This window comes from Hippopotamus amphibius, chromosome 2 (assembly GCF_030028045.1).
Source record: "Hippopotamus amphibius kiboko isolate mHipAmp2 chromosome 2, mHipAmp2.hap2, whole genome shotgun sequence".
In the NCBI taxonomy this organism is placed as follows: Eukaryota; Metazoa; Chordata; class Mammalia; order Artiodactyla; family Hippopotamidae; genus Hippopotamus; species Hippopotamus amphibius.
In genome coordinates this window covers 128,663,537-128,687,046 of record NC_080187.1, presented here as the reverse complement: position 1 = coordinate 128,687,046, position 23,510 = coordinate 128,663,537, and the positions used below count along the sequence as shown (strand labels likewise).

Genomic DNA, 23,510 nt, shown 5'->3' with positions numbered 1-23,510 from the left:
AGAAGTTTTATTGGTGTTACCTTACATAGGCATCATTGATTAAATGATTGGCAGTATGATTTAACTCCTCCAGCTCCCCTCTCTTCCCTGGAGGACTGGTGGGCCCAGAGTTCCAGCCTTTTAATCATGTGGTTGGTCTTTCTGGTGACCAGTCCTCATCCTGAGGCTACCTAGGGACCATCCTGAGTCACCTTATTAGCATAAAAAAAGGCACTCTTGTTACTCAGGAATTCCAAGAGTGTTTGAAGCTCTGTGCTAGGAACCAGTGACAAAGACCAGATGTATTCTTTATTATACCACAGGTCATCAAATGAGATATCAAGGAGAATGTGGCATTTGTGTGATATCTTGAAAGATGGGTAGGATTTAAATATTTGAAGATGGAGAAAAGGGAATTCCAGTCTGAGAAATCACCCAGGGACACATACTGAAAAGGGCAGAGTTCAGTATATAGAAATATATCAAGTACTTTTTTAGCTTTAGGGTTGGATCTATAAAAAGCAACAATAAGATAAAGCCAGATGGAGAAGGGTTTAAATGAATGGTAATAAATGATACTTATTAATCATAGAGTCTTTTATTTCTACAGAGTAGAAGAAAGAAGAGATCTGTTTATGTTTTTCCGAAGCCTGCACTTCTTTGTGGGATGGTGTGAATATCGTAAGCGCACGTTTAAACGTTTCAAGGTAGAGTCTAAAGTCTTTTAATTTAAACAAATATGGAAAGTGAAGCCGATGTTAATTTGGGGGATTACGAAAACATTCTTAAAGTGTTCAAACAATAGAAAATGTGTTTATTGGCTTCTGGAATTTGCAATTATTTGGAATAAATGAAGGAGGAATGCTTCTGTACAAGTCAGTGAACCATTTATGTTGAAAGAAGAACAGTTATAGTCTTCTTTATTTTACAATTCACATTTTGAAAAATTAATCTACCAAGGATGCTTGAAGTAAAATGCCAAATGCTAATAAAGAATATAGGCATAGCAGCCTCGTAACATCACAGTATAACCTTCACTTCCTGAGCCACACTCTGTATTTTGAGCTTCTTATTTATTGTATATTTCAAGTTTAAATATTGAAATCTGATTCTTGCAAAGTAATGCTTCTTAGGTCTGATACAGAGACAGTCAAAGATTTTTTAAATTCCCTTTGTTTATTGTTATAACTAGAATTATATTTGGCTGCATGGCAATCCTCCAGGTCCTACTTAGTTGGATAGTATCAAATTATTGACATCAGTGATCCACACAGAAACCAGTTCTGAAAGAGTTAACGTAAATAATATCTCTAGGTTCAGGTGCCCTCAAAATCCTGAGTCACAACTGTTGTGTTTTATGACCGGCACTAACTTGCATTTATTTTGGATGTTTTTCATCATCATTGCCGTCATTATTTGCATTTTATTTGGTTGAGCTAATAAAATCTGTCAGGCGTAAGATCTTCTTTAGAACGAGGCGTGTCGGTACCTGTTCTATGCGTGTACTGTGGTCCCTTGAGGAGTTCTCATGCTTATGTTGTTTACTGGCAGGTGCTCTTGCACCAGAACAGTTACATAGCTCTTCTTCAGAATCCGTGAAACACAGTAATGATTGAGGAGGATGTTGGCAGTTATGGTGATGAACTGCCTAATGTGGCCATTTACTTATACATTAGAACGGGTTGTGGGAAATGTGAGCACCAGTCCCATTTTTAAACTGATTTCCTCTAGGTGCTTTTAAGGCAAGTATAGAAGTATAATGGGTGTGTTTTTCCTATAGACGATGATGTGCTTCTTTGAGCTGGTCTTTGCTGGTGACAAGGTTACTGGAATGGAAAGAAACAGTCACGTTGTTGTGCAACCATCAGCAGTATTTACCTACAGAACGTTTTAATTATCCCAAACTGAAACTCTGTCCCCATTAAACGCCAGTTTGCTATTCCTCCCTCCCCCCAGTTCTGGGAACCACCATTCTATTTTCCGTTTCTATGAATTTGACTAAGTATCTTGTTTAAGCAGAATCATAAAATTTGTTCTTTATGCCTGGCTTGTTTCACTTAGCATAATGTCCTCGGGTTCATCCATGTTGTAGCATGTGCCAGAATTTCATTCCTTTTTAAGGCTGGATAATATTCCATTGTATGTGTTCACCACACTTTGTTTATTCACTCATTTGATGGACACTTGGTTGTTTTCACCTTTTGGCTATTGTGAATAGTCCTTCTCTGGCCATTAGTGTACAAATAGCTATTCGAATCCCTGTTTCAATTCTTTTAAGTATATACCTGTAAGTGGAATTGCTGGATTGTGTAGTAATTCTGTGTTTCATCTTTTGAAGAACTGCATATTCTTTTCCATAGTGGCTTGCACCATTTTACACTCCCAACAGCAGTGCATGAGGCTTCCAGTTTCTTCACTCCTTGCCAACATTGTCTGGGTTTTTGCTTTGTTTTTGTTGCATTTTGTTGTAGCCAACCTATTGGGTGTGAATTGGTATCTCTTTCTGGCTTTGATTTGCATTTCCCTCTTTAATGATTAGTGACTTTATCTTTTCATGTGCTAATTGGCCATTTGTATATCTCCTTTGGAGAAATGTCTATTCAAGTCCTTTTCCCCCTTTTGTTGTTGAGTTGTAGGAGTTCTTTATATATTTCCCTCATCAGATATATGATTGGCAAATATTTCTCCCATTCACTGAATTGCCTTTTCATTCTCTTGATAGTGTCCTTCAGTGCATAGAAATTTTTAATTTTGATGAAGTCCAGTTTACTTTTTTTTTATTTTGTAGCCTGAGTTTTGGTGTCATATCCAGAAAATCATTGCAAAATTCAATGTCATAAAGAATTTTTCTCTTTATTTTTTCCTAAGAGTTTTACAGTTTAGCTCTTAAGTGTTTAATCCAGTTTGAATTAATTTTTGTATATGTTGTAAGCTAACAGTCCAGCTTCATTCATATACATGTGGACATCCAGTTTTCCTAGCACCACTTGCTGAAGAGACTGTCCTTTCCTGAGTGGTCTTGACACATTTGTCAAACATCATTTGACTGTATATACAAAGGTTTGTTTCTGGGCTTACTGTTCTGTTCTTTTAGTCTGTACATCTGTCCTTTTCCAGTTCTTCAAAAAATGTCACTAGGAGTTTGATAGGGATTACTTTGAATCTGTATGTTGTTTTGGGTAGTGTTGACATTATTAACTATTCAGTCTTCCATTCATGAACACAAAATGTCTTTCCATTTATGCATATCTTCTTTAGTTTCTTTCAGGGATGTTTGTAGGGGTAAAATATTTTTAATTTTAATCCTCTGTTTCTTTCATTATCGGTGTCAAGAATGAAGCAATATCTATTTAAGATAATGGGGGTCAGCATATCTTTTTTACTTTCGTTATTTTATTTGTGTCTCAAGGATATATATAAGGTTGTCAGGTACCTAGGTTCATATCTTCTTATCTAGAAGTCTCAAAAATATTTTTTAAGATAATTCCGTAATTCAGACCTTTTAACCACTGCTCTTTCCTAATTGCTATTTTATATAAACCACTGGCTTTTAAATTCTCTAAAATTTGAGAGTTATTTTATGGTGCTTTTTCTCTTTTAGTAATGTAAAGAACATAGGAATACATTATTATTCTGACGTCTGGTAATGGGAAGGAAGTCTCCACTGACCTCTTTCCCCAGTGTTGGTTCCACCACTCAGGAATCCTTTGTTGTGTTTATTTTTCCAGATAAAGTTGTAATTTACATGTATTGATTTATTCAAGATTGTGATAGTTTAAATACTCTATTTTTATGAATAAAACAGAGCCCTTCTGTTTAAATGAATTTTATTTTGCACTATTTACTGTATATTCAATTTAGATGAGCACACTATTATGCTAGGCACTTTGAATGCATAAAGGGAATGTTGGATGTTTTCAGTGCGCTCAGTGAGCTTTCAGTCACAGAGAAATGAGACACACACACAAAATGAGAAAGCAGTATAATAGTTATTATTGTCAGTTTCCAAAATAAAATCAGTAAATGCGTTAATAAGTGTTATAGCAGTAATTATTGTGGCCTTAAGAGATCACAGGTATTTTAGTGAAAAAAATTTCCTCTTGGGGTCAACCTTGACATATGGGAAAACTGAAAAACAGGAGGTCCTTCTAGGTATGGAAGAAAGAGAAGCAAATGAAAAAATACCAATCGTGTTTGTTCTGGGAATAGTATACAGAGACCAACTTGATTCTAATATTTATGTTGGAAACAGTGTTGGTAAATTTTATATACACAGTTCAGACTCTTGTTTCTAAAGCACTGATAATTTTATATGCAACCCCAAAGCAGTGTGGAAACGAAGACTTTTGAGTGGCGTTTGTGTAAAAGGAACGTAATTTTAGGAACTTTAATCTGGCAGCATTGCATCATCATTAGATTGGAGATGAATTCGTATCTTTAAACATAGTTAATCATGGGTCTTTAGAAAATGTTACTGAGATGCTTTCTTGTGAATGTATGGTCTGTTTTCAAGAACATAGATGTGTATGGGTGGTTGGGAAGGTGGTGTGCAGTAGTTAACACCACAGAATTCACTTTGTTTTCATGTCTTACATGTGGACAACTTTATTGATGAGATTCTCATTCCTATAGTGTAAAAAGAAAATATGTTGCAGTATGTATCATAATTGAAAGCCTTTACAGTGGAGAACTTTATGGCTGTGCTCTGAGAAACAGGATGCACTTTCAGGTTTTTTTAATAAACATACTGATTTTGATGTGCTTGGCTTCCTAAAATGTTTTATGGTGGACTTAGAATGTTAATATTTAGATTAAAGAAAATTTTGTACTATTTTTCTAAAGCCTTTAATTGTGTGACCACAAAGCAGAATAAAGGAACATTACCATACTAGCTTTTTATCAGAGAGTAAAATTATGCTTTATTTGGAAAGTTTTGCCTAGGTATGAGACTATAGCCTATTTCTGAGGCTAAGTAAAAATATAGTAGCTGCCGTAATAGAAGAAAACAGAGTTCCTACTTCATAATGAATAATGTATGAATCATAAAAGAAAAGTAAGAGATCCCTAGAAATATTTAGCTTTTCAAAGTTTTTAGAACATATGCTTTAAATGTTTTAGGGACAGTAGAAGCCAGGAAAGACAAACAGTTGAAAGTTTCTTAGACCTATCCTCTCACTTCATAATACTTCTTAAATTTGGGTATTTATATAAATATACCTTTTAAAATGGTAGTCTAGTATAAGCTACAGGGATTTTGTAATGCTGTTCAAATATTTTCACATTACTTTGTTTTGAACTTAGAGATTCAGTCTTACTTTTTACTTGTTATATGTAAGGTTTTTTGAACATCCTTGCTTAAAACATAAGTTCCTTCATAGTAGGATACAAAATTAATATTAAATATTTATGCTCTTTTAGACATTGTTGAGACAGATTGTAAGTATCTGTGTACTTTAGCTTATATGCTGCATTGATAGTAGTTAAATGTATGACCCTACAGGCAATCTTTTTAAGCAGATAAAACTGTTGGGATGTTTTCCCAGGATGATGGGGTTGCCCTCCAAGCGTATCTCTTCAATGCGGTCCCGAATATAACTGGTGTCATTAGCCTTGCAGAATGTATCATCTGTAATTGAAGTTATGTTGTTAAACTGGAAAATAAAAGGGAAAAATTGTTTAGAAACCCAAAATCATTCTTTTGTATTCGGTGTACTGAGATCTCACAGAATATTTTATCTCAAAATTGATTTTTAAAATATTGTACATACTGTGTATCTATCTTCATGGTAATAAAAACCCTCTCTGAGCAATTTGAGCCTCCCTTTTTAAAGTCTACAGTATTACTTTGCAAAAGCAGACTACTTGCTATTTCTAAGAGTAAAAGCCATATAACATAAATTTCTGAGTATAAACAAAATTATAGTAGCTGGGATAAGTATACTATTCCAGAGTGTCAGCTCAGAATGGGTTTCCTTAAATATACTTTAAAGAAGTAAAAAGAACAAATGGAAATTCTTGTGTTGGTGAAAGACCACTTTTAGTTTACTTTTATTCCCTCTTCACTTTTCTGTTACCCTAAGTTGATGTTGGACAATAAAGTCAGCTGGGAAGTCTCCAAAAGCAAGTGTTTACTGCTATTTGGAGAAAGAAACATAAACCACAGGTCTTAGTGTCCCCTAACTTCAAATCCACATGTCAGATTAACTAGGAGATGCCAAGTGCACACCTGGAGACAAACCCTACTATAAGAGCAGATCTCACACCTACTGTTACTGGTCCTTTGGTTGTGCTCTGGTTAGAACTGGGGCTTCTGGGCAGGAGAGATCATTGGCTAAATAGTAATAATTTTGATGGTCAAAATTTATGTGTGAATAAGTAAGCTTCCTAATGAATTGTAAGATTGACCCATAATAATTTGAATTAAAGTCAGATATTGTGAAAGGAGCAATCATACCTGAAGATGAATTACACGCAGACTCTCCGGTAAGTTAAGAGGCACAGATTCCAGGGCATTGTGGTCCAAGTAGAGAAAGGAGAGTTTATTCAATTTCTGTAAAGAAAAGGTGCTTTTGCTTGAGTGTTATTGAGGTCATTGCATTTCTTCACATGATTCGTGTGTGCTATATACACACATACATGTACATATGTATAAACATATAGATATAGATAATAGACACTTATCAGTACTATTAATCATTGGTATGGTAGTTTTAGGTTTGGTGGGATTTTTTTGTTTTGTTTTTTTGTTGGTGGTGGTGGTGGCTGGTGTTTTTTTGGTCCTTTTTGAAGGGCAGTAGAGCATCCTGATGCATACACACATGTGTCCACTCATCTCACCACTGAATACCTACTCATATCCAGCCTCAGCCCTCACACCAATTTCTGGGGCCCTTTAAATTTGTCTTGGGAGCAGGTTAATTCTTATGCAGGATTGTATTTGGATCCTGGTACTGCCGTAACCTCTTTTGAACCTCCAGAACTTTCCGTTTCAGCTCCACCAATTTGTAGTAAAATGAACATTCGTAAGAGATGTGTGTATCTGTTAGTAAGATGTCTCCAAAAGCAGTTTATTAAATATGTAGCTGGGTATGATTTTTTTTAACCCTCTAAGGGGCTCTACGTCGGATTACTCTTCAGGATCAGTAACCCATTATTGTGTATAATTTTATAATATGATTTCAAGATGTAGTTTCCCCTGACAATAATCTTTTACCTTACCTTTGATAATCTATCCTGTGGCAGAATTTGGTAATTTTTTTTGTTTTTTCTTTAGAATTAATTTGCTGTTATTTTAATCCTTTCTTAAGCATCCTACAGTCCACCATATGGCCACCAAGCTCCTGTCTTCCCCAGTTGGTCTCTTTACATGGATTAGAGTAACCTGATTTTACCAGTGGCTTTGGCAGCCTAGGACCTTATGCAAAACGAGGAAATAGCTGAATTTATCATTTTCATGCCAACTTGTCATGAATCCTTTCTGTAATCCATGTGTAAAATCCAAAATATTCAAACATTCTTTTTGTGAAATGTTGATCAGCTCCTCTAGGTCTTTAACATGCCAGTTACTCAAAGGTTTACCTGCTCAAATTGCATATCTCCAAATTTTTTTTGTTTTTAAAGTGAGTCCGGTTTTTAAAAGTCCCCTAAGAGTCTCTTAACTTCTGAGGAACTGCTAGGAGCTGTCCTAAGGAGCTGCAGACCTTCCTTTTGAACGAGGTCTTCTGTTGCCAGCAGTAGCGCGCTAGTCTCATCTTTTTATCCGGGGTTTCTTCCAGGACTGGGAGTGAGTACATCAGAGCTATAGAAATCCTGGGCTGAGGTGACTGATTCTCTGTAGACGGTGCATTTTGAGACCACCTGGCTACCTAAATCAGAGTAAATCACCTTCCCTTTACCTGTGCATTTATTTTCTTGAATTCCTAAATTAAGAAATGTATGTAATTTTTACTACATACAAAATTTTGTGTTAGGTGCCATCATGGAATTCAAAAGGATGTCTACCTACAGAATTCTATGGTCTAATGCTTTTAAGTATTAAAAATAAAATTCAGTGTTTACTTTAGAACATGATTTTTTCTGGTGTTTGTAAATTACTAATATTGTAAGGAAAAAGAAACGCAGGAACACTCCCATTTTGAGGTTTTGTAGATTGTTGGTGCCATGACTTCATGGCACAAACCTTGTCTGTATAAATATTTGCTGTGTGAACAAGGGGAAAAGATGTGACCCCAGGTAGTCCCATGAAATAAGATTAAGGTATTTTAAGTGAGGTACAGTCATAAGCTAAACTGAATAAGCCTGATAGTATCACTATTATGTAAATAATGTCTTCATTTATTACATTAAAATAGTTTTAAAACAAAATTCTAGACCATAGTTTCTTTTTCTTTTATCATGTTATTATTGGCTGTGTAACTGATATTATATTATGCTCAGTCATACAGTCATACTGTAAAATACTTACTTTGAATGCATTTGCTTTGATTCCTCTACTCTTGATTTTGTTGTATTTTGCATTAAATAAAGTAAGCTTGGGAGGGAGAACTGGAAGTTTCAGTAGTTGATTATCAGCTAGTGTAAGTTCTTCTAACAGAGAAAGTTTTGAAAAAGTACCATCTTCTATATCTTCAATCAAATTTCCCGTAAAATCAAGTCGTCTTAAGTTAGCTTGAAGGAAAAATACACAAAATATAAGAAAAATTTTTAAAAATATATGAAGTTAAATTCTTAATTGTCTGGACTGAGGAAAAGCATTTGTTTAACAAGTCATTCAAACGTCTTTTATTTTTAGTGCCTAGGAGAGCTTCTACAATTAGTAGCTCAGTAAGTTTTATTGAATGAATACTGAGCATCTATTCTGCGCTTGACACTGATGGTCTTTCTCACTGGAGTTCTAGAATCTCAGGTTTGGAAGGGAACTTAAAGTTAATAGAGTTCTTCCATCCTTTTTTGTTTGAATCCCTTAATGTTCAAGGAGTTTGAAAGAAATTCTTTGTTGCAAAGTGTGGAAAGTAAGCATTACATCTGATTGAATAGAATCACGTAAATATTTTTGGATTTTTTGCCAGCCTGTTGCAGTGTGATTGTGGGTATATTACTTAATCCCTCCGTGCCTTATTGCTTAACAACGAAAAAAGACAACAATGTTCCCTAATTTGTTAATGTGGTGCGCACTAAGAGATAGAGAAATTCAGTGTGTGTTTTTGTGTGCATCACTTTTTTCCGTCTGGGATGATTAGGCAATATGGTTGCTTCTTACTATTCAAGGTAGTCATATCAATAAAGTCGACGCAAACGCTGAATCAGTGAATGTGGAACCATTGCTCCTAGGGAGCATACAGGGTTCAAGCCTTTCCTCACACATTTTCATCAACCAATCAGTGGAAAATTTTATGTGTTTCTTTTTAAAGACATCTTATTCAGAATACATTATTGATACATTAACATTGAACTCAGCCATCAGCACTGTAACTCACACTTAAGTAAAGATTACCTAACGTGTTTTCTCTGTAAGGCACAGTACAGCCTTCTTGCAGTTAGGAACACTAGACAGCTCTTCAGCACTATACTTAATACTTAGGGAGCATTTTAAACAGCAAAAAGCACAAAAATGTGAAAATGTGGCACTAAGTAGACTGTAAGCAGGATACTTGTTTACAGTATAAAAGCTGAAACAAAGGGCGGAGCATCTCCTTCAGCCTATCCTGGATGGCTCAGGTTTTTTGCCACTGTGCACATTTCTGCAAATGACCGTGAAAGTGCCAGAAGTATTGATTTTGGGGTTATAAATAAATTTTATCAAGGAGGTGAGTTTGAATACATGGAAGCCACAAATAATGAGAAACAACTGTATTCAGTCAGTTTGGAGCTACCAGTGACAGCATGAATTCAGTTATCGTTAATCTTGTAAATGTGTGGTGGGACCAGTGTGTGTTTCTTCATGTGACTTTCTTCAGAAGCCCTTGACAACAATGGAATCTAGAAAATTTATGACGGATTAGTGATCGGACAGACTAGTACTTGGACTTGATGCTGCGGACGTAGGGGATTTTGGTGTGCTCATGGCAGCACCCTCCTGGCAGCTGTTTGGACACTAGAAGTCCAAGATTTTTAAAGACCTGGGAAGGAGTTAAATGGCACTGCTCTCACCACTATTTCCATATTAGAATCATCTGAGGAGTATGGTTGTGGTTAATGACAATACCTGGACCTCTAAATTTAGAGACCTAAATTAGAACCTCTGGGGACTAGGACCTTGTCTCAAAAATACTTTAATATGCAGCTAGATTTAAGAACCATGCGTAAAGTAAAAAAAAAAAAAAGCAGTTTCTATGTTTTTATAGTGAAGGTAGAAAATAAAACATTGTCATTGGAGAAATATCCTGATTATATTTGTACTGCTGACTGGCTGAGATAAATGGGTCCTGAAATATTGGGGTTGAGAATATATGGTTGTCCATATGTTAGATGGGCTGTCAACATAGACTCTGAAGTCACCAGTAAAAAAAGATGACAGGGAACATCTGAATGGAAAGGAGATTCACCAGCACACCAGTGGATTTTTATGAAGTGTGGTGGATACTTAAAATACTCCAACAGTCACTACCTTACGTGTGATAGGCCACGGGTACCTGGAAACTTGTGTTTATATGAGTTAAATACTAACATGAGTTAACACCAGTATCTTATTTAAAATTAACTTACGTATGTCTGCAAAATCTTTGGCAGTCAACTTTTTAATTTTGTTGAATCGTGCATAAAGATAGGCTGATTCCTTTGGCAAGGGTGGTACAGCATCAATGTCAACTTCTTCACAGTATACAGAGCCACTTAAACAAACACACAACAGGCATGTGGGCATTTCTAAATGGGGAAACAAAATTGCAAAAATCAGTAGTTTAAAAATATATGACCTCCAGTGTTAAAATTCTTGCTGTCATGAATGTTATTACTAATTTGAAAAGATAACTTTACAGAATTATGGATGATAACAGGAAAGATGTTATGGCCGTGATAGCTAGTGATCTGTATTGTATCTGATAACTCACCAGAATTGTATTTTAAATTCTGTAATCCACAGTCTCTTATTCTCCTGTCCATTTTAACAGTGATCGCTTAATTGCTGAACTGATTGAGTTACATTTCTTCATTTGAATATCAAAAATCATAAAGCAGGACTTAAGGTAAATATAAGCTTGATTTATCACCTGAGTGGTGCAAACACATTTCTAGTGAGCTTAGAAACCACTTAGTTAAATAAGCAAACTATGAGCGTAAAAATTGGAGTCATCAAGGACACTGTTAGAATCCCCATCGCACCCTGTGTCATTCATTGCGTTACTTGTCATGCGTCTTTCATTTCCTTCAACCTGGATCAGTTCCTTAGTCTTTGTTTTTCATACCATTTACTGTTTGGGAAATTTTTGAATTTTTAGAAAATTTTATTTTCAAGGTATTTATTTTGCAGAATGTCTTTCAATTATGGTTTATATGAGTTTCCTCATTTTTGGACAGGAATGCCATGGAAATAAAGTTGCATCCTCAGTGTCATGTATCTGTCTCATTCCTATGATGCTGTCTTTGGTCACTTGGTTCAGTTGGTGTCTGCTGTGGGTCTTAGTAAAGTTACCAGTTTTCACTTTGTAGTTAATAAGTACCTTCTAGAGAAGTACTTTGAGATTCTAAATATCAGGTTTGTCATCAGACTTTCACCCTCTAGTTTTATCATCTGTTGAAGATTCTTACTTGAATCATTTATCACTAGGATAATTGCCAAATAATGATTTTCTAATTCCATCATTTTCTTCTACATTGTTAGCTGGCATTCTGATATAAGGTGGAACATTCCCTTCTTGTTTATTTCTGTCAGTATGAATTTATGAATTCCTCACCCCATGGGTCATAATACATTACTGTCTTATTTATTTTGATAATCAAGTTGTCACAGATTAGTCAGTCTTAAACTCTGTTTTATCCTCCCACAGCCTTCTTATGGTTCAGTGATATACAATAAGTTGCACATATTTGATTTGTATAATTTATAAGTTTGGACATATATATTTGAAACCCTCACACAATCAAGATAATTAACATATCCATCACTCCAAAAGTTTCCTCATGACCTTTGGTAATTTCTCCCTCCCAGCAACCACTAATCTCCTTTCTGTCATTATATGTTAGTTTGCATTTTTGAAAGTTTTGTTTCAAAAGAATCATGCAGTATATACTCTTTTGTCTGGTTTCTTTCACTCTGCGTAATTATTTTGAGATTCACCTATTTTTACACGTATCAGTAATTTGTTCCTGTTTGTTACTGAGTTCATTCTGATTTATTCCACTGTGTCAATAAACACAGTTTATACAGTCATCTCTTACGAACATTCGGATTGTTTCCAGTTTTTGGCTATTTCAGAGAAAGCTGCTATGAACATTTATGTGTGGATTTAATGCTTTCATTTCTCTAGGATAAATATCTAAGAGTAGAATGGCTGGGTCTTATTATACATATATATTTTACCTTTTGAAGAAAGTCCTAAACTGTTTTCCAAAGTGGTTGTGCCATTTTACATCCTCGTTAGCAATGAAAGTTCCAGTTGCTCCACATTCTTATCAACATTTGGTATGTGTGGTTGGACTTTTTTATTTTAGCCTTTCAAGTAAGGTTTACTGTGGTATCTTGTGTTTTAATTTATATTTTCCTAATAACTAATGTACTAAGCATCTTTTTATGTACTTATTTGCCATCCAAATATTTTTTTGTGGTGAAGTGTCTATTCATATTTTTTGCTTTTTTTTTAATGGGCTTGTATTATTATTTTTGAATTCTAAAAGTATATTTTGTAGATATAAGTCATTTGTCAGATTTATGTTTTGTAAATGTTTCCTCCAGTCTTTGGCTTGTCTCTTTATTTTCTTATAATGTCTCATGAAGAGTAAACATTTGCGGACTTCCCAGGCAGTATGGTGGTTAAAACTCCACGTTTCCACTGCAGGGGGTGCATGTTTGACCCCTGGTCCCAACATGCCGCAAGGTGCGGCCAAAAAAAAAAAAAGAGCAAACATTTTTTATTTTAATGAATAATAATTGATCCCTTTATAGTTCATGCTTTTTGTGCTGTATTTAAGCAAATCTTTTCCAACCACTAAATTTTTATCCTATGTTTTCTTTTAAAAGTTGTATAGTTTAAGCTCTTTATATTTAGGTATCGAGTCTATTTTGAATTTTTTATATATGATGTCAGGAAGGGTCAAAGTTCATTTTTTTCTTATTTCCTATATCTATCTGATTCTTTCAGCACCATTTTTTGAAAAGATTATCCTTTCCCCATTGACTTGCATTGCATCATTGTAAGAAACAAGTTGACCATATTGTGTAAGTGTATTTCTGGACTCTATTCTGTTCTCTTGATCTATTTATTTTTATGCTAAAACCATAAGTCTTAATTCTTCCAGCTTTATAATAAATCTTGATATCAGGTAGTGTAACTTTTCCAGCTTTATTCTTCTTCAATATGTTATGATTCTCCTAGGTTCTTTGCATTTTCATATAAATTTTAGAGTCAGTTTGTTAATTTCAAAAAGCCTGCTAGGATTTTAGTTGAGATTGCAGTGAATCTGCAGATGAATTTGGGAAAAATTGACATCTTAATGATACTGAGTCTTCTGGTCCTTGAATACAATGTATCTATCCATATATTTAGATCTTTTAAAATTTCTCTCAGCATTATTGTCTGGATTTCAGTGAACTGGTCTTGTACATCTTTTACACATTTATACCTATGTATTTTTAATATTTTGATTAATTAAAAAAATTAAATGTCCCCACTATTCTTTGAGAACTTATTTTCTGGCATGCTAAGATATCCCAGACCAATTTTGCCCTTTCCCTGCCCCAGGCCTGAAATCAGCTATTACTTCAAAGAGTATTGGTCCCTTTTAGTGCAGAATGGTATTTAGAAACCAAGATTTGGGTGTGGATGTGCTCGTTGCTACTGGAATATCATTGCTTCTGGGCTCTTTCAGCAAAGAGGGCTGGGAAATATATGCATTTTTATTTGGCTCTCTCTTCATATATAATATACATCCATATGCACAGTTATATGTATATAGACATGGACATAATAATACACATGTACACACATGTAGACATACATATGTACATGTATATATGCACCATATACTCATATGAAAACATAAACACACCACATGCATATATACACTTAGACACTCATACAGGGAGGCAAACCCATCTATATCTATTTCTGTATCTCTGTATACAGACGAGGAGTTGATGCTGATACCTTTCATTTCACTCCATTCCACTCCATCTCCACAGTGTTCATTCTAGCCTTGCCCCTTACCATATTTGTAACATCCTTCTCTGACAGTGAGAAACCTGGCTCTCATGATCCACTGTGTATTTACTTTGCTCAGTCCTAGAACACACATTATGTAGTTTCATTTTTGCTAGCCTATAATACTATGGAAAACAAACCTACCCATTGGAATTTTAGTATTTGCCTATTTTGTTTTTAGCCTGACAGTATACAGTCAAAATACTGTGTTTAAGGGTTACTTTGATTAGATCTTTTCCCCTGTAGTGTTATTGATTTGAAATGCAATTAAGTTTCTGTTTTTCTGTTTGACAATTTGGGTTCTTTTTATCTTATCCTTGTTGGTTTATTTATAAGTGTATTTGTTTGCTTATGTGAATATAACATTCTGAAATCAGATCTACACAAAAAGTGTATACTCAGAGAAGTTCTACCACCTTCTCCCAGTACCCCTAGTTCCCATCTCCTCCTCCTTTCCACCCCTAGTCCCATCTGTAACCTATAGGTAACTAGTCTCAGATTTTTAATTACCCTTCTTGAATTTCTTTTCACAGAAGTGAGCTGATGTATGTATATTCTCTTACATCCCCTTCATTCTTAGGTGAAAGACAGCATACTGTAGATACTCTTTTTGCACTTTGGTTTTTTTCACATAATCTCTTCTGGAAATCACTCCATATTAGTTATAGAGCTCATCCTCATTCATTTTTACAACTGCATAGTATTCCCCTGGGTGGATGTACCATACTTTATTCAGCCACTCTTCAATGTATGGATAATTAGGTTGTTTCCAATATTTTGCAGTTGCAAGCAATGCTTCAGAGATTTTACGTATGTATTTTCTTACTTTTGGAGGTATGTCTTTAGGGTAAATTCCTAGAAGTCAATTGCTGGTTCACAAAGTAAATGTGTATTAGGTTTCATTAGATATTATCAAATTTCTGTCCATTCTACCAATTTGCCTTACCACCAGCAATGTATATCAGGGTCTGATATGCTGCAGTTTTGCCAGTGGAATATATTAATATATTTGTCAGATAGGTTAAAAAACTTTATCTCAACGTAATTTAAACTTACATGTGATATTGAACATCTTTTATGTTTTATATAATTTTGTGAATTGTCTGTTTATATCTCTTGCCCATTTTTCAAATGGATTTTAATCAATTTCTTTTTCCTGGATTTTTACTTGTTCTTTATAAATTAGAGATATTAACTCTTTATCAGTGATATATATTACAGATATTTTTCTCACTGTTCAGTTGTCTTTGGCTTTATTTATAATGGTTTTTGCCATGCAAATGTTTCATTTATGGAGTCAAATTTATTGATCTTTTCTATTATCATCTCTGGATTTTGAGATACTCCACACCCAGCTTATCTTCTACTATTTGTATGGTTTCACTTTTTACATTTAGACCCTAACTTATTTGGAGTTTTTCTGTGTAAGATAGGGATCTAATTGTATCCCTTTTCAGTTGACTACTTGTTGTCCTAGCCCCAAGTTTTTGTTTTTGTTTTTAAATTTATTTATTTATTTTATTGGCTGTGTTGGGTCTTTTTTGCTGTGCGCGGGCTTTCTTTTTTAGTTGCAGTGAGTAGGGGCTACTCTTCGTTGTGGTGTGCGGTCTCCTCATTGCCGTGGCTTCTCTTGTTGCAGAGCACAGGCTCTAGGCGCATGGGCTTCAGTAGTTGCAGCACATGGGCTCAATAGTTGTGGCTCACAGGCTCTAAAGCTCAGGCTCAATAGTTGTGGTGCATGGGCTAGTTGCTCCGCGGCATGTGGGACCTTCCCGGAGCAGGGATCGAACCGTGTCTCCTGCATTGGCAGGGGGATTCTCAACCACTGTGCCACCTAGAAAGCCCTAGCCCCAAGTTTTTAAAATATCATCTTTGCTTCAGTGATTAAATATGCTACCTTTATTATTTACTAAATTTCTACATGTATTTCTGTCTGTGGACTTTCATTCATGCCCCAGTATTACACTTGTTTTAAGTGTGGAGACTTTAAAGTATGTTCTGATAGGTGATTTCATGCAGGTTTGATTTTCCTTCTGAACTTGAGGATCAACCTTACCAGCTCTTTAAAGAAGTTCACTATTGTAAATTTAGGGAGAACTGACATCTTTGTGATAGTAAATCATCCTATTCAAGAGCAAGGAATGTATTTCCATTTCTTCAGGTTTATTTTCACCATGATAATTCTCAAATTTCTTAAGATATATTTTCTGTTTTGTCCACTTTAATTTTATTGTAGCAATATAGAGATTAGTGTGTGATTTTTTTCATATTGTCAAGTGAAGTAATGTTCTGTGATAGAGCAAGAATAAACCAAATAGAAACTAGTAAGTAGGACTTTGTGATTTGTTATTTGATGTTTTATGTTGTTTTAACTGAAAAGAACATTATATTTATTTATGTATATAACCATCTCTCTCTTCTACGAATTTCTTATAGGCAAGAATTATATTTTATTTACTTTATCCTCAGGCTACATAGTATTTGCAAATAATTGGTGTTTAACAAGTATTTCTCGAATTGATTCATATAGACAGAAGCACACACTTTGTAGAGGCTAAGCTTAGACTAAAGTTTGGCTGTTCTTGAATGTTCCTATTCCATGTTTCTCACTCATAACGTGGGTTGGCAAATGATAAAAACTCACAATATACCTGTTTGACTTTATCATTGGAGATAAAATTCCGCTGTTTGGATTTACCATATCCTGATGCAATTTTTGACTACTATCAGGAATAAAGTTCCATTATAAGCTGTTTTTTAAAGCTCCTTTAAAAAGGTTTGACGATAGGGTATTCATACTTACCATCGCTTTCTTTCTTGGGGGGTGATGGTGTTATACGTGCATCTTTTTGTAATTGGAAACTCTGCTCATCGGGTATTATTATCATAGTTTCTTTTTCCTATTGGAAAAATAAACATTTATTATCAGGTGTGATAGAGACCGATTTGGACTGTAACACTGAGGGATTACAGACAACATTGTCGCGTAAGTGTTCTGGTTGAACAGCCCTTCCACTCTCCATTTGCCTATTAAGTGCGGTTGAACTCTACTCCATAAATACCTTGGCCCCTGCATTTGTATTAAGATAGAGAGACTTCTAAAGCAATGTAAAGATAAGAAGCAGAGAACTTTTTACTCACTACTTTTTAGGGACCAGGAGATTTTGAAAGTATTCTTTAAACTGATTGATAGATTCAAATCAGCCATGTGAGCCAACAACTTGTTATGATGGGCCTTTTTTTTCTTAAGCTATAACTGTATACACCTATATTATATATATGTGATAATAATAACACTAGCATAGTAACCAACTCCACTGAAAGAAACTATAGTGTTCACATATGCTCATCTGTACTAAAAAAAAAAAGAAAAAAGCAGTTATAACTGTTCACTCTTAAAATCTTTGTCATCTTATTTATAGTGGAGAACTTTTGAAGCAATCAACATTGTTATATATGTGGCTGCATTTCTCATTTTCCATTTCTGTATGTGTGTGTGTGTGTGTGCGTGTAAGAGAGAGACACACATACAGGCACACGGTAGGCAGGCAACATATACTTATGTGCTGTATTAACTTTTTCCTTTCCCAGTATTCATTTCTGTGTGCCAGTAAAACCACAAGTAATTACTTAGCTCCCGTACAAGTAGAATATGAAAGATGTGGTATGAAAGTCTTACTTGTAGACAATGACAGTTACAGTTACTTGGTAAAATGAAAGAGTCTAAATTGTTGAAACCGATTAAAAATTAAGCTCCATATTAAGTAGTTTTCATTTTTTGATACTGTGTAGTTAACATATGTGAATTATTGTGAAATGCTGTAGGTTCAAAATAAGCAGTACTCTTCTATTTATTTCCTTGAACCACTTCTTCCTAAAACAATAAACCTTAAGCTGGTGATTCATTTTTATTTCTCCTAATACACATTTCTCCTATTTTATTTTAACATGCATATATAGGATATTATGTAAGATTACTTAACATTATAAACATCAACTAGTCAGAGATCATCTTAAAGTTTAATTTTCCTTAAATTTTATGTTTTAAATTTTAATTTTCCTTAAATTTTCAGTGTTGGTTGCTATAGATATTGTTTGGTTATCATAGCATCTATTTATTAATTTGGGAAGCATGCATACTTTAAAAATATAATCTTAGGGACAGTTATTTTGAATTATTTTGAATCGTTGAAAGTGCTTTTCCTTTCCCCTTGCCTTATCAGACACATTCAGAAAAAACAAAAACATGCATTTAAATGGGCGACTATTTTAGAAGTTAAATTTAGAGTTGAAATAAAATACCTTAATACTTTTTCCATCCAGGGATTTATCCTCATAATCTTGGCTAAATAAGGTTTCTTCAAAATTATCTGTTCCATAATCATAGATAATGCGTGAATCTTGCTGAGATGGTGGTGCTGGCTTTACCAGAGGCACAAACAGGAGCAGGAGAAGTGTAGATTGCAGAGTCTTCATTTTAGCAAAAATTAAGGTGATTGGAAGTTAATAAGCTAGTGGCCTGCTGACTGTGGGACAATACTCTCTCTTTCCCTGGAAATAAAAACGCAGACCATCTAAGCAATATTTAAAAGCTTAGAGGACTTTTGGCAGGGTGTACGCAGTAGGGGCCAGAGAACAAGTATTTAACCCTTAGTGATCTTTAATTAGATGCTAAAAGTTTTTATATATCGGTAACATTCTGAAAAATGGTTTCAGAAAATGGTTTTCTTTTTCTATCAAAAATCCAAGCAATGTTGATAATTTCAGTTTTTTAATAGTTAGGTGCCTTGAGCAAAGGTACTTGTACGCAATTGAAGTCCTCTTAGAATACCTGTAATATAAACAGTTAAAATGAAGACCCATGATTCTGTCTCATGTGAGTTAAAAATATCATATTTCAACTTTGCTACTTTATAAGAACTCTTGATTTGTATCGGTATGAGCAGAAACAAGTTCCAGGAACAGTTTTAAAATTTAAACTTTAGCATTATGAAAAGTAGTCATTAACACTTACTTTTAGGTGGTACAGAATATTGGAAAAGCCATAATTTAAATTTTCTTAGTTTTATAATCTTTATAGATATAATTTCTTTTAGTTAATAGCATTTATTTTAAAATTTAAACTACGAAAAATGCAAACATAATATTGCAGACTAGAAAAAATACAGAACTTTAATCAAAACTTTAATCAAAGATTTAGAGGGAATGAAATAGGAAAGATTCTTTTAGGCTCACTACTGGATTTTATCTGGTGGTTCATATTTTACCCTTTTTCTTAAGTAACCTCAGACAGAATCACTGAAAGTTGCTGGTGCATTGTAGATACCAGTTTGTCAAAAATCAGTGGTTTAAAATTAAGAGTAACATGGTTTTATGACCTTTGCAGCACCCTGTTCTTGCCTGAGTGGACATTAAAGTTATCCAATGATATATACTTAGGTGCTTGTTAAAAAAATAATTGTTCAAGATAACTGAAACTTAAAAAAATTAAAGATGGCCTTTACATTTACTAAGATTGTTAGATGTCACATTTTAACAAATGATATTTAAAATAATACGTGAAAAAGAGCCTACCGTTGTAGCTGTTTTGAAGTTTTTTGTGGTTTTCCTCAATAGATGATCATGGCTTGCATTATCCCCAAGTGGGAGGGTGAATGAGAAAAGCTGTGGATTGATTTCAAACTGCTGAATAGAATTTCAGGGCCCAACAGCTTTAAAAGCAGTTTCCATGTGGTAAAGATCTTTGCCAGCATTCTTTCTCTAGGGTGAAATGTAGTGTGTTGCACTAGAGAACTGTGCTCAAAATATTTGTAACTGCTGTACTCAGATTGCTTCTACTGATTACCATAAACTTGTGTTATTTTTACCTTGTGTAATACATACTCATGTTTTTGCGAATATTAGTTCATGAAGATGACATAGTTTAAAAACCATGCTTTTCATTTTAATGCTTTCCCAGGAGATGAAACATGAAATAAAACACCAAACTAAAGCATAATCTGTGCTCTTAATTTTATGAGGAGCAAAAATGTTGTTCTAGTACTTTAATTAGTATAATATAGCCAAAAAATTTCCAGTATAGAAATTAGTTTTAGCACAAACTGTTTTTTAGTTTAGTCCTTTGGGGCTCGCCTCCCCTTTATTTTGTTACATATAATAAAAACTAAAGTGTCAGAGTTAGCTTCTTAAAAATAAATTTTATTTATAATTTGGGGTTTGATAGTAAAAGATATTTTTGTTTACTAAATGAAGGAAACGGTATTTATTTTAATATTAAATTTGATTTTTTTTTAAGTTAAAGTGGTATTTAGATAACTATGTGAACATCTTTAAAGATCTGTTTTAATTTTATCATTCTTTGGTACTTTTAACAATCAAGGTAACATTTCTTTCTCCTCAAAGTAAAAATTCAATAAATATGGATATGGATAATTATTTTATTAAAAAGTAGAAAGTGAAAGATACTCTGTTTTCTGTTCAAAATTGGCTTTAGAGCTTTTCGAATTAAAGCTTGGATAAACTAAGACTTAAATACTCATGTTTTTATTTGAATGTGAATTATTTTAAATTTAGTTGTGATATTCTCTGGTTTTGGTTGATATAGTCAATTTTAGGGCTTTAAAGTCTTTGAAAATATCTAATAATGAAAAGCAGATATTGATTTGTTTTCTGTTGTGTGGCAGGTTTAGTGGGATGTGCGAAGTGAACTGGATAGTTGTTAAATAGATTTAGAGGATCTTAGAGATTCAAAGTTTACTAATGGTAAACTAAATATAAACACAGTTTGATACTGTGTACTATAGAAAATTTTTTTCTTGAAAAATTATGACCATAAACATAGTTTTATTGGCATTCATTCACTTAGTAGAAGTTTATTGGCGCTATTTGTCTGCCAGTACTACAGAAAAATAAACTCAGACAAGCAAAACTCATTTTCTCCCCTCAAAAAAGAAGGGTTTATAAGTTAGCAAGAAGGGCAGTAAACAAGGGACAGAATGCACAGTGAGAGACTTGCTAACCAGAAATGCACACAGGGTTCTGCAGTGGCCTGGGAAAGGGTGAGGCCACGGATGCTGCACCAGACTGACTTCTATAGAGAAAATGAGGGGGCAGGGAGGGAGGAGGTGAGGGAGAAGTGCTCTAGGAATGGGAGCGGCTCACAGATCCGGAGGATAGAGCATTAAGAAAATGTATAATTAGTTGTATATGGCTGGAGCTTGGAGGTAGACAGAGAAGAGGTGAGGGGGCTGGTGCATATTAAGAGATCAGACAGCGGACTAGAGGTCAGATTAAGGAGAATTTTATTTTCATTTTAGAAATATACCTGTAATGGTGCATTTCTGAAGAATACCGCTACTTATCTATTTTATTGGTTATTTATTACAAGTTTAGTGGTCTAAAATAAGACACATTTATTCTCTCAGTTTCTGTGGGTCAGGAGTCCAGGCATGGCTTTGCTTGTATCTCACCTGAAAGCAGCAATCAAGGTGTTGACTAGGGCTGCACCCTCATTTCAAGGGTCAAGTAAGGTAAAGGTGTGTGAGCCCATGTGGTTGTTGGCCACAGTTCCACGCAGAGTGCGGGACTAAGGGCCTCAGTTTCCTGTTGGATGTTGGGTGAAGACCACCCTCAGTTATTTGTAATGTGAACTCCACCATTGGGCAGCTCATAATATGGCAGGTTGCTTCTTCACAGCCAGCAAGGGAGATTAGTGTTCCAGTAAGATGCGCAGTACAGTCTTTGTAGCAGTCATGCATCCATAATAGTATATATGCCATCTCTGCAATATTCTGCTCATTAGCAGCAAGTCAGAGGTGATAACCACGCTTGAAGGGGAGATGACTACACAAGGCAAGATTCTAGAAATATTCAGAATTCACTGGAAAATACGTATGTTCTCGCCCAGAGTTAGCAAACTTTAAAGTTTGAGACCACAGCCCCCAGAACCATCCTCATTTCTTATATGAACTGCAAGTTTAGGGGGTTCCCAAAACCACCCTCACATTTGGAACTCCCTGAAGGCCATTATATTGATGGTTATGGTTTATCACAAGGAAAGGATACACATTAAGTATCAGCCAAAGGAAGAGATGCATCGGGCAGAGTCTGGGAGGGTTCCAAGTGCAGAGCTTCCATTGTTCTCAGGACGTGTTACCCCCACCCTGGTGCTGAGGTATGGCAGGGCACATGGGAATTGCCAACCAGGAAAGTATTACTGAGCCTCACAGTGCAGCTTTTACTGGGGCTTCATTACAGAGGCGTGATTAGTTGATTATCCCACATGGTTGAACTCTGCCCCCAGGTTGACTGATGCTACATGACCCACCCTAAATCCCATGGTTGTCTATCTGGCATGGCCAACCTAAGACTACTATTGGGTATGGCCGGTCCCACCCTGAGATCTGGTGTGATAACCCCCCTTCTAAACAAAGATACAGATTACCTCCCAGAAATTGACAGCAAAGCCCAGACTCCTCTTTGGGGTCAAATTCTTTACTACACAGTTTCCAGTATAAAATATATTTCAAACTTAGATAGTTTTCTACTCCAGAAGGAACTATTATACCCTAGTAGAAAGCTGTTTTAACTTTTACTGCACAGTAATAAAAGATGAAAGCTGTCTAAGGCTCAAGAGCAGACATTTATCCAAAATTGAGAGGGTTATCTCTGTGGAATTCTTTTTGGTGACCCTACCACTTTATCCTTGGTATTTTTTTTTAGGGTTTTATATCTTTGAAGGTGTCCCAGAGTTTTGTCTTGTGTAGTCATCTCCCCTTCAGTGTGGGAGTGACCTCTGACTTGTTTCTAATCAGCATTCTAGGATTTGATGGGAAGTCTGTGATTTGAATCTTCCTGTCTCAAATCTCTGCTTATGCCTGAAGCCTAGTCGGTTAGTCAAATGAGATAAAGATGTGAACCCAAGTACTTCCCGGACTAAAGGCTAAAATTTAAAGGGAGAGGAATTATGACTCAGTGTAAAAGAAGGGTTAATGTTAAAAATGTATCGTATTTGTGATTTTAATTTTTCTGAGTAGTACATAAGTCTACACATAATAAATTTGCAACCTAAACATGCAGTGACAGACATATCCATAAATGCCATAATATTTACTTGTTAGGCATAGAAGGTTATATTTATTTAGGACATTGGAACATATAAGAAACTTTGGGTTTTTA

The 23,510-nt window shown here is 34.9% G+C and overlaps 2 protein-coding genes across 5 annotated transcripts in view; one reads left to right on the top strand and one right to left on the bottom strand.

Moving 5' to 3' along the window:
- Positions 1-23,510, top strand: part of CENPP (centromere protein P) — a 226,384-nt gene that overhangs the window by 61,923 nt on the left and 140,951 nt on the right. For all 3 annotated transcript variants that reach the window (XM_057722502.1, XM_057722504.1, XM_057722503.1), the window contains one exon: positions 590-686. In XM_057722502.1, coding sequence (XP_057578485.1) covers positions 590-686 — 97 coding nt within the window. The remainder of the gene's footprint in view (positions 1-589; positions 687-23,510) is intronic.
- Positions 4,536-20,004, bottom strand: OGN (osteoglycin). 2 transcript variants are annotated; one of them, XM_057722505.1, is made up of 7 exons: positions 19,908-20,004; positions 18,636-19,164; positions 17,137-17,233; positions 10,684-10,842; positions 8,444-8,646; positions 6,434-6,529; positions 4,536-5,630 (listed from the first exon to the last, which is right to left on the bottom strand). In XM_057722505.1, the coding sequence occupies exons 2-7, from the start codon at positions 18,807-18,809 to the stop codon at positions 5,460-5,462; spliced, it is 900 nt and encodes a 299-aa protein (XP_057578488.1). In that variant the 5' UTR covers positions 18,810-19,164; positions 19,908-20,004; the 3' UTR covers positions 4,536-5,459. The 2 variants fall into 2 exon arrangements, with proteins under 2 accessions (XP_057578488.1, XP_057578489.1); XM_057722506.1 differs by having other exon boundaries at positions 18,636-18,884.

Bases quoted from the DNA above. Each gene is read 5' to 3' on its own strand.
- OGN (XM_057722505.1), bottom strand. From the start codon at position 18,809: ATGAAGACTCTGCAATCTACACTTCTCCTGCTCCTGTTTGTGCCTCTG. The intron at 10,843-17,136 runs GTAAGTATGAAT...TTCCCCATTTAG, and splicing joins CCCCAAGAAAGAAAGCGATG to AAATGCCCACATGCCTGTTG. The intron at 5,631-6,433 runs GTATGATTGCTC...TTTATTTTCCAG, and splicing joins TGCGTGTAATTCATCTTCAG to TTTAACAACATAACTTCAAT.